The sequence below is a fragment of the Saccopteryx bilineata genome, chromosome 5, assembly GCF_036850765.1.
Source record: "Saccopteryx bilineata isolate mSacBil1 chromosome 5, mSacBil1_pri_phased_curated, whole genome shotgun sequence".
NCBI classification, from domain to species: Eukaryota; Metazoa; Chordata; class Mammalia; order Chiroptera; family Emballonuridae; genus Saccopteryx; species Saccopteryx bilineata.
Window position 1 is genome coordinate 196,473,448 of NC_089494.1, and position 12,125 is coordinate 196,485,572.

General features: G+C 37.9%; 1 protein-coding gene across 5 annotated transcripts in view; it reads right to left on the minus strand.

Moving 5' to 3' along the window:
• Positions 1–12,125, minus strand: part of PTPN13 (protein tyrosine phosphatase non-receptor type 13) — a 243,238-nt gene that overhangs the window by 131,009 nt on the left and 100,104 nt on the right. For 4 of the 5 annotated variants that reach the window (XM_066281165.1, XM_066281164.1, XM_066281169.1 and 1 more), the window contains exon 7: positions 5,221–5,784. The exons of the other annotated variant lie outside the window; for it this stretch is intronic. In XM_066281165.1, coding sequence (XP_066137262.1) covers positions 5,221–5,784 — 564 coding nt within the window. The remainder of the gene's footprint in view (positions 1–5,220; positions 5,785–12,125) is intronic. 5 annotated transcript variants of the gene reach the window in all.

The following is a 12,125-nucleotide window of genomic DNA, read 5'->3' on the forward strand; positions in this document are numbered from 1 at the left end:
TATATTATACCATGCTGCAGAATAGATGAATAGAGAGTATACTCTAAGTTCCTTGAGAGCGAGACATGATCAGTAAAAATTTTAACCAGGGGCATAATTTATGAAAGCATCACTATATATAAATGAGGAAGAATATATGGAGAAATGCTCAGTGAACCATTCTTTATAGACGGACAATCTGTGCAGTGTAAGAATGGCAAAAAGAATGAACAGCCTCCAGTCTTCTCTAGAGGGGGGTCTCGCTGTAGTGTAATAACCACAAAACTGGGTCCTGACTTGCATCTGGACTGGCTGTACCTCTCTTCTTGCATCTTTCAGGATCCTCTGTTGTTATGGCTTCATTGGCCTTTGTAAAGCTTTCTAATAGTACAGAGTTCTAAAGGAAATCGATTGTCAGTCAAGCCATGACTGACAGAATGTGACTTTCTCTTAGACAAAACAGAGGAGGAGGAGGTGGATTTCTCCTCACGATAATTCATCAGAGAATACAGTTGTATCCCGTATTTGAAATACTAAACACTTAATGATAGCCACAATGCAATACTCAATTTAGATTAACAAGCAATTGTGAGTACCTATTATGTGTAGAGATGCTAAAGATACAATTATGAATTAGGTTAGGCCAAATAACTGATGTCCTACAGGAGAGAAAACAAGCTCTCCAAAACAAATAATTTCAAAGAAAAACATAAGCCTTCATCCTAAACTGGTAAGCTGAGAGAAAGATTCCTGAACCAGGCAATGATTAAGAGCCTTGACAGTCTCAAGGCAGAAAGCTGTGTGAATAAAGGCACAGAAATGTAAACTTGCCCGCAGGAAGGGAGAGGGGGGGTTAGAGACAAACAGAGAGGATGTGTACATGGTGGTGGCATGCAGTGTGCATGGGAAGTGCTCCAAGACGAGACCCAAGAGACAGTCATGGAGAGCCTCACACACCACGATCTACAAGGAGCTAAAATTTTATTCTGCTCAAATGATAGAAAGTTATGAAATGGCTGAAGGCAGAGAAGAAATGTATAGCAGAGAAATAAAGAACAAACTGTAGCTGAAAGATCAATTTAAAAAGCCATTTCCGCCTGACCAGGCAGTGGCGCAGTGAATAGAGCATTGGACTGGGATGCGGAAGACCCGGGTTCTAGACCCCGAGGTCGCCAGCTTGAGTGCGGGTTCATCTGGTTTGAGCAAAAGCTCACCAGCTTGGACCTAAGGTCGCTGGCTTGAGCAAGGGGTCACTCAGTCTGCTGAAGGCCCACGGTCAAGGCACATAAGAGAAAGCAATCAATGAACAACTAAGGTGTCGCAACAAAAAACTGATAATTGATGCTTCTCATCTCTCTCCGTTCCCGTCTGTCTGTCCCTATCTATCCCTCTCTCTGACTCTGTCTCTGAAAAAAAAATAAAATAAATTTAATTTTTTTTTAAAATAAAATAAATAAAAAACCATTTCCACAGTCCATGGGAAAGAGAAAGCACTGACCAGGCTGGAATAAATAACTATTTTTGGAGGTTAAAATTGCTGGATCTTAAAAATCACAATGATATTGCCAGTAAGATCCATTTTAAAGCATTTTTAAAACATATCAATCCACACTTCTCAGAAAGTGTCAAAGTCAAATTGGGTCTATGTTAATTAACTATGTATGAGTTAGATTAAAATTAGGTCCCTCATTTTTGGTAAAGTAATCTATGATTTCTGATGACTCCAAAATCAGTATTATGTGACTATGAATATGGACAATGAAAAGTTTTACTAGTTTCACCTTTTAACTTTCTTTAGTGTTTAAACATGCAATTTCAGCCTGACCAGTCAGTGGCTCAGTGGATAGAGCTTTGAACTGGGATGCTGAGGACCTAGGTTCAGGACCCCGAGGTTGCCAGCTTGAATGCGGGCTTACCAGCTTGAGCGCAGGGTTACTGGCTTGAGTGTGGGATCACAGACGTGACCCCATGGTTGCTGGCTTAAGCCCAAAAGTTGCTGGCTTGAAGCCCAAGGTCACTGGGCTTGAGCAAGGTGTCACTGTTCAATTGGAGTTCCCTAGTCAAGACACATATGAGAACGCAATCAATGAACAACCAAGGTGCCACAACTATGAGCTGATGATGCTTCTCATCACTTGCAAATAAATAAATAATTAAATAAATAAATAAATGCAATTTCCTTTTATCCCTTGGATAAATCATAAAAACTAAATGTCTGTTCTCATTTGTATTTTAACTAAAAAATAATTTACTGCCTACCTCTTCTCAAACCAGTATTTCCTCAATTAAACATTAGTGTTTTATACTGAACTAACTTTATATGAGAGTGGTCTGAAGCTGCACTATTCTAATACAGCAGCCACTAGCCACATGTAGGTATGTAAATTTAATTAAAATATTCAGATCCTCAATTGCACTAGTCAAAATGCAAGCACTCCATAGTCACATGTGGCTTGTAACTACTGAGTTGTAATTTGTAGACAGAGCACGTCCTCCACTGCAGTTCTATCAGACAATGCTGGTCTAAAAGATAAATCTCTTCACAACTCCTCTCTGGAGACGTAAAGACACTTGCTTCTTTCTGCCTGAGGTGCTGGATCCATCATGTTAGAGTGTGCTCTTTGGAAATACAAAATATATTTGTATCTTAGTAGTACAATAATTAAATCATTAAGATCTAAACTATATGTGATATTTGACTGACATCATATAAAATCCTTGCTTATTAGAAAAGAGGTATACATATTTTGAAAACATTTTCTCTCCATAAAATGTCACTAGAAGTATCCTACATGATAAACCATAACATTCATGAATCCATCCCTTGCTTTTCTTAAATATAACTAAAAAAAATTTGTGAACTTTCAGATTCAATCTTCTCTTGGAAATGAAACAACAGGTATCTCAAAAATGAGAACAGGTTCACATACTTGAATGTTTACATGTTCCAGCTGCAGAACACAAACTTTAAGCTGTATTCACAGGGCAGTCACAGAACAGCAAACTAGACAAGACCAGAAGTCACAGCATTGGAAGACAGGAAATAATATTTAATGTTGATGTAGAATAGATTGACTTAAAACTCTTAAATAAGAAATATTTAACAATAGACACTTTTGTAAGACTTAATTATATCTGTTCTTAATACTTCCCCTTCCAGTATTATACAGAACACAGAGGAGTTTTGACTGTTGGAAGCAAAATGCTATTCATGGTCCCCACCCAGGGCGTGGAGTGCTGTTCATATAGTACTGTACTCACAGTACTGGTTCCAAGTCAGTGCCTCATAATCAGGAATGTGCTGCCAACCCACAGAGCAATGGATAGGAAATGTGAGGTCATTACATCACAAGAGAGATGACAACAAATACTATTAGAAAACAGACAAGTGTCTCAGATCTTGAGATGAAGTAGAGAAAGTAGAAAATACTGTGAACAAGGAAGAAAAGAAGAGAGAATAGGACAGTCCCGTGGTGAGGTGAAAAGAGTAGAATGAAAAGAATAAAGCAATAGAAGAGTGTATATCGAGAAGTATCTGAAAGTTTGTGTTAACTTAATAATCATGGTAATAATCCTGTATTTATGATTTTTAAACTTCAACTATGGTTTCTGTCCTGGGATCTTTTCTGTTCTTAACTTTGTTATTTTGTTCACAAAGAAATTAGAGCACTCAATGCCAACCACTGCTTTTTGATAGCTTACTCCCTTATCTCGATGTTACAGGATAGTCGTCTTACAGAGCCTACCTCAGTAAAGTCCCAACAAAACACTACCCATCACAACACAGCATGTGTCTCAATGGAGCTCCACCTAAACCCCCATCCAGTGTGGCTTACTGTAGAAAGAACCACAAGAGCCTCACTATGAACCTTTCATATTGCTATCGTGGTTTTCTGTACTTAAAAATAATATAATTTTATTAATTAGAGACTTAAAGGGTTTGTTAGGTGGTTAGCTGAATGTCCACCTTTCCTGGTAGTAAAATTTTCCTGACAAAGTATCTGGTTTCTGTTTAAAATCAGAATAGAAGTGGAAAAAAATCTTATTCTGAGACTCAAGAGACCTGCATTCTAATACAGCGCTGTTATGAATTATACATCTGCTTTGGCAAACTAGTTTACTCTGGGCCTCTCAAAATGAGATGTTTGTTTTAAGTGGTACTCAGATTCCTTCCAGAGAGAGAGAGACAAACACCATATGATTTTACTTATATGTAGACTCTAAAACAAACAAACAACAAAATAAGTGAACAAAACAGAAGCAAATTATAGATACAGAGAACAAATTGATGGTTGTTAGCTGGGAGTTTGGGGGACTGGGTGAAAGAGATGAAGGGATTAGGAAGTGCAAGTCAGCAGTTTCAAAATAGCGTATTTCCCTATGTATAAGATGCACCCCTTTTTGAAAACTTTGGAGTCTAAAAACTGTGTATCTTATACAGTAGCTGTGGCATTTCAAATGCCATAGATGGAACTGAGGAAGAGGCAATATATAAAGACAGTGATTCGTCATCAGACACAGATGAGGACAAGCTAATGGATGGGAGTTTGACAGTGATGAGGAGTTGGATGAATATTTTTATGATGAATAAAACTTGAGTTCAGTAACTTTATGTAATACATTATTTTTCAAATTTTGGGCCCCAAAATAAAGGTGCGTCTTACAGATGAGAGCATCTTATACATGGGGAAATATGGTAAAACTATAAAACTAAATACTATGATTTTCAAAACACAGATATAAAACTTCATTCCTCCATACAAAATAAATTTTAATCTCCAGGAGTCATACCCCCAAATTTGTTTTTTGAACCTGTTGATTTGGGAACCACTGCACTATCTCCACACTTCTCTGCCTCTGTCTCATTCCTATGAACCAATCTTTATGGAAGACTCCCACAAGACAGTGCATGAGAGACAGTACTGGGGACGATTAACCAGGAGCAGAAAACATGGCGCCTGCCACTGAGAAGCTTACAATCTAAAAACATACTACCCAAATATTGAGACGATAAGTGATTGGACTGGGTATGTTTAGTAGGGATGACTTTGTGGAAGCAGTATGCTTTAAGGTTTTGGTAGAAGGGAGAACAGAAATGGATAGCGAAGTAAGACTAACCTGGGTACAAAGGTTTGGCAGTGGAAAAAAGACTTGTAGAACAGTTTAATAACCCTTTTTTATTTCAAAACACAATTTTAAATATTTCAATCAATTTTCTCTCGAACACACAAAATTACTAACCTTCTACATTCATGGCTTCTCTCAGAACCTGAAGTGTCTTTTGTCTCTCTCGGATTCGGTCCAAAGCACTTGATATTGCTGAGGAGGTGGGCAATTCTCGTGTGTGAAACATAGGATCCATTTTCTGAGGGCCAAAGATATCCAAGGCTATGCTTCCATCCGAGTACCTTGCCTCCTTTTTTCTAGGAGTGGTTGAAGTCCGCGCTGGGACTGCCTCAGGGAGACAGTGTCGGTATCTGCCAGTCTCCCCAGGAGAGAAATCTCTGTCAGCTGTGCAAAGCAAGTCCATGGAAGAAGCCCAAATCTTCTTCTTGGGCAGCACATCAATGCCAGGGATAGCTTTTTTTTCTGGGCCACTAGTTTTAAACTGGTAAGGAAAGCAGGTATTTTCAGAATCTTCATGTCCAGAGTTCTCTGATAAAATGTCTTTGAAAGAATCTTCCTCATCTTGTGTGTCTCTGATGGATAGAAATCCCATAGATTTACTAAGCCCTTTGTTAAGAAAGGTCTGATGAGAGAATGGAGACTTGTGTATGTCTAGTACATCAGAAGTAGAGCTTCTTCCTGGAATGATAAGAATCTATCATGTATGCACAGAATTTTTAGAAAATAACTGGAATGTAACCTTACTATTGACAATAAAAGTGGTGACAATTTTCTAAATTCTCCAAATGGAGGATCAGAGATGGAATGGTGATGGAATAGAACGACCATGGTGGTGGCGACAGTGGAAGTGAAAAGAGATACTATGTTTGTATAACTATTCAAAGTCCAATGTTTCTTATCTAATGGAATCAATATTTTGAGTAGTATCATTTAATATTCATCAGAGGTGAATTATTGGTTTTTTAAAAAATAGATAAAAGTTTCTGATCCAGGTTGGCAGAATGTTAATCATCCATGAAATGATTTGGGGCAATAATAGAATGTCCAGTTTACTCCTTTAACTTTTTTTTTAACGAGAGAAAGAGAGGGGCTGACAGGGACAGAAAGACAGGAAGGGAGAGAGATGAGAAGCATCAATTTTTTGTTGTGGCACCTTAGTTGTTTATTGATTGCTTTCTCAGATGTGCCTTGACCAGGGAACTACAGCAGTGCGAGTGACCCCTTGCTCAAGCCAGTGACCTTTGGGCTCAAGCCAGCGACCTTTGGACTAAAGTCAGCGACTATGGGGTCATGTCTATGATACCATGCTCAAGCCAGGGACTCTGTGCTCAAGCTGGTGAGCCGATACTCAATCTGGATGAGTCCACACTCAAGCTGGTGACCTCAGGGTTTCGAACCTGGGTCCTCAGAGTCTCAAGCCAATGCTCTATCCACTACATTACAGCCTGGTCAGTAACTTCTAGAGATATAATTGAAATATGTATTATTTCAATATGAAACCCTGGTATTCTCTAGATATTTACATAAATATGTTTAAAGAAGAAACAATGAATTCCTGATATATTCTGAATGGAAAAAAAAAGACTGCATGCAGCATTTGGAATTCTTAAGTATCAAAGTTTTATTATGATTAGAAATATTTTTTAAAAAATGTGATTGTGTTTGAAATTCAGATCATTTGATTGCTCAAATTATGTAAAAAACTTAATGTTTTCATAGCATACTATTATGTACTAACAGTTTTTTTCTCTCAAACATAATGTATCAATTCTTGTCAATTGGGATAAAGTACCAAAATTTTTATTTATTCTTTAGTCCTTGATGTAGTTCAAACCAGTAAGTCATTCTAATTTTTTAAGGCAATGGTCTGTAAATGCAAAAAGATAGCAAAATGCTCAACCAGAAATTAATTTTTTGAATCCATAATTCAACAACAAAGAACCATATATGTGGTTCTATTGAAAAAAGAAACAAGGATTATTTTATAGTTACTAATCCAATAGCCTATGAAGACTGAAGATTTCCTGTGTGACCCTCTGAGATCCCGCTGTGATTTCCATTTTGTTATGAATACAATATAGAATGACTAAAACTTTCCAAATAATAAATTGCTTATTAATTCATTTGAATAAGTCAATCACCTCTTCAGGGTTAACAGCTATAAGCTTTAATTCTCTGACCACAAAATCTACCTTAAAAATCTTTGAAAAGTGAATTCATTTCAGGATGGTAACAAGTCTTAGCTTACTTGAGAATTAGGTAAAACATTCTGCTTTTCCAGCAACTCATCCTTTTCTGCACATGGATCCACTTAAGTGCAAATAAGGCTAACAATATTTGTGGCATGTCATGTAAAAAATACTGAGAAACATACCATACTACATCTAGACACATAGACATATACTTACAATTGTAAAATTAGATTAGAAGCTCGAGTTTGTGCCAGTCTATGTTACAGTATTTTAGGGGTAAATAACATTCTTCAACAAACCATATATTGAAACTCAATTTAAAACTTTATTAAAAAATAGAGAATAGAAATATTCTTGAAAACTAATAGAACACATCAGTTATAAAGTAATTGAAAGGATTTAAAGCTCATACAACTATAGATAATAAATTCAATAATCTTGTCTTCTTTTACTACCTTGACTACCAACGGGTAGTCGAACTGGAGAAAATCAAATACGTGAATATTTTGGCAACACCATAAATTAATGGCCAACCATTTTGGATACTCAACATCATGTGTTAATAGTAAATTCACTTACTCCTTACTCTCCACAATGACTGCTTCACTTTCCCTCATACTTCAAATTTCCCTCCTTAACTCACTCTTCTCTTTTACCTGATGATCTTGTCTCATATTCCACCAAAAGAACAGGAGAACTTTCTAATTTTTTCCATGCTAATTCTACACATTTGGGTCCAAAAACCTTTCCCCTGTAGTCTAAAAGGATGAAATTTCCTACCAATTGAAGACCAGTTCCCAATACCTATTTAATTCCCCCTCCTTCTACTTTATCAAAGATTTCACTTCTTTGGTTAACTACTCCCCTCTCTGCTTATATCTTCATTATTCTCCCTTTCTATTGAGTCATTCCTATTAGTGTACAACATGCTCCAACTAAACAAAACATCTCCATCCTGACCAGGCGGTGGTGCAGTGGATAGAGTGTTGGACTAGGATGCAGAGGAGCCAGGTTCGAAACCCCAAGGTCACCAGCTTGAGTGCGGGCTATTCAGGCTTATGTGCTGGCTCACCAGCTTGAGCGTGGGATCTCTGGCTTAGAGCATTGGTTCACAGATATGACCCCATGGTTTCCAGCATGTTCCTTAGGCAATCATAATTCACATGACCCAGTATCTCCTTCGACAGGTCCTCCTGCCTCTCCAGCTTCCTCCTCCCAATAGGTCACTCTCTTCCACCTTGCAATGGCCCGTTTGAGTATGCAAGCCAACCACAGGAATAAAGGTAAGAAATTTTTTACACTCATTTTTTGTCATTTTTTTATGTTACTACAGTACAGTGTACATACAGTACAGTATATCTATGTCCTTTTCCTTTTTCTGTGGCTTAGTTGTGCTTTTCTGTTCTAGATTATGATTTTACAATGGTGTTAGGATAGGTAAGTGAGTTAGGCTAGGGTGTGTTTTGACTTACACCAAAATTCAGTTTACATTACTATTATAGGAATGGAACTGTGTCATAACCTGAGGACCCCCTGTAATTAGAACTGCTACTGATACACACTGCTCACAAAAATTAGGGGCTCAGGGAACGTGCACATACTCCGGTACTTTCAGCCTTTTGTGTAGTGCATTTTCACCAATGAAATAAAAGTTGGTTTAGCATCTCATTTGCATAATCAAACTTTCTTTGACTTGTTTGCTTTTCTGATGTTCTTGTATAATGAAAAAAAATCAAATGCTTTTTTATTGCTCCATATTCATTTTGAAATATCCCTTGATTTTTTGAGCAGTATATATTAGAAGCACCTCAAACCAAACATACTTAAAACTAATCTTTTACTTCTCACATCCAGATGTCCATTCTATCCCAGCCTTTCTAATTTCAGTAAGTGGCACCATCAACAGACTACTTAGGACAGAAATATGGGCATCTTCCCGAAATCCTTCATTTTCCTCATTCTCTCTATCAAATCTATCACAGTGTGCTGGCTACTTAAATCTCAAAGCTATCTTACTTACTCCATATGCCTTCTTTCGATTCCACTGGCATCACCCTATTCCCAGTTATCATCATCACTCGAGTAGATAATTGCAATGGCTTCTGAAAAGACCTCCTCACTTTTATTTCCTTCATCCAACTATCCTCCACTCAGCAGCCAGAATTACCTTTTCTTTTTTTTCTTTTTTTTGTATTTTTCCGAAGCTGGAAACGGGGATAGACAGTCAGACAGACTCCCGCATGCGCCCAACTGGGATCCACCCGGCACGCCCACCAGGGGGCGATGCTCTGCCCACCAGGGGGCGATGCTCTGCCCCTCCGGGGCATCGCTCTGTCATGACCAGAGCCACTCTAGCGCCTGGGGCAGAGGCTAAGGAGCCATCCCCAGTGCCCGGGCCATCTTTGCTCCAATGGAGCCTCGCTGCAGGAGGGGAAGAGAGAGACAGAGAGGAAGGAGAGGGGGAGGGGCGGAGAAGCAGATGGGCACTTCTCCTGTGTGCCCTGGCCGGGAATCGAACCCGGGACTTCTGCACGCCAGGCCGACGCTCTACTACTGAGCCAACCGGCCAAGGCCAGAATTACCTTTTCAAAATATAAAAGATATTTTGCGCTACCACCTGATCATTCCTGACCAGGTGGTTGTGCAGTAGATAGAGTGTCAGCCTGAGATGCTGAGGACCCAGGTTCAAAACCCCAAGGTTGCTGACTTGAGATCCAGATTGAGAGTGGGCTCACCAGCTTGAGTGCAGAGTCACTGGCTTGAGCGTGGGATCATAGACATGACCCCACAGTCCCTGGCTTGAGCCCAAAGGTCACTCAATTGAAGCCCAAGGTTGCTGGCTTAAGCAAGGGGTCACTCACTCTGCTGTAGCCCCGGTCAAGGTACATATGAGAAAATAGTCAATGAACAACTAAGGTGTCACAACGAAGAATTGATGCTTCTCGTCTCATTCCCTTCCTGTCTGTCTGCCCCTATCTGTCCCTCTCTGTCTCTCTCACTAAAAAACACATATTCAAATAACTCTATATTTAAATATATATATAAATTCCATGATGTCACTACCTTGTTCAATAAGTCTCAAAGACATACAATTGCATTTGAAATAAAATCTGGGCTCCTTTTTGGTCTGCCACTCGAAATCCTTTTCAGTTTCATCTCCACTTCCTTTACTCCACTTAGGCCACAGGTTTTTCTCTGTTAAGCTCTATTATATGTTAGGGTGTTTGCTCATATTATTTTCTCTGTCCTGAATGGCCTACTCCTGACTTCTTTTATGATCAGTTGTTTCTTATCCTATAGTTTTATTTTAAACATGCCTCGACCACTACCGAAATAGAGCATAAATCTATTCTATTTTAACAGGTATTAATCATTCTCTTTTTAAGCCATTAGCACTTATTAATGACATATGAGTGGCCCATGGTATCTTAAGAGAGCCATGTCTTCCCACTAACAATGAAGCCTAAGATTAATTGCAAATAAGGTAGCTTTTGGATAACTACTGCTTTATAATGCTATGTTTTTATTGTCATGTTAATAATATTCAGTATCTTGAACTACACAACTAGAAATGTACTATATTTTTCACTCCATAAGATGCACTCTCCCCACCCCCAAAAGTGGAGGGGAAAATGCCTTTGTATCTTATGGAGCAAAAAATATGGTATTTTATTAAATATTTTTAACACATCATTTGGTTCAGAATATTTTCTTTCTTATTTTCCTCCTTAAAACCTTAGCTGTGTCTTATGGTCAGGTGCATCTTATGAAGCAAAAAATACGGTACTTGCCTGATTAATACTTCAAAGGTGGACACAATATATATAGTATCACATGCAGTGGTGGGATTCAAATAATTTAACTGCTGGTTTTCTACCCTAATGATCGTTTTAAGTATAAAAAATGATATACCAAAAGGTAGTTTATTATTTCATGCAATGAATTCTTAAATAAGAACAATAAAAGAGGTACACACAACTAGATTAAGTTATAAGAAAGAGTTTTAAAATATTAATGAAAAATATTAATACATGACACAAAACAATACATATTATCACCCTCAGGTTATTTGGCACTTTTTCTCTTTACGTGATATATAAATATTTGTTTACTGAAATAACAAACGCAAGGGAATTAAAATGCAGTGTATCATCAAGGTATAATGAGTTTTATGAAATGAATAATTACAAGCATAGTTCCGTCAAATTTTTTTCACCTGTGGATGGAATGAACATTACTATAGGTACTCAGAATACGATGTTGCGCAGATGAAGGTTAAAAAAGATTAAGGAATGTAAATTTGTGATTTCCATATTAAGTGGCTGCCCAGGCGCACACCTTAACCCTGATTACAAGTGCCATTTTAACAACTGGTTAGCCAAACTAAAAAAAAATTAGGTATTGGGTTCTGTCGAACTGGTGCAAATCAGCTGAATCCCACCACTGATCACATGTAGCAATATATTATCATGGTTGCTTCCTGTTGCTAAATCACTAGGAAAAAAGTTTCACTGCTCTGAAAACTCAAAATGAGAGTTCAAATAGAATCTGGCTATGTAAGTGAGAAGAAACATGGAATTCTAGGCTCATTTATTAGATGCTTAGTCCACTAGACCAGTGAAACCATGTACTGTTAACACTAGTGCTATTTACTTAATAACAGTATTTGACAGTAGATAAAATGCAATGTCTGCAACTGCTATCCAGATCTTTCCAAACATGATCCAGGTTATTATAATTATTTTATTTAACAAGTAATAACACTGAAATAAATCATTAAGTACACCTAATGGCTGTGCTCACTCTCCATTTTGATCACAAAAAAAT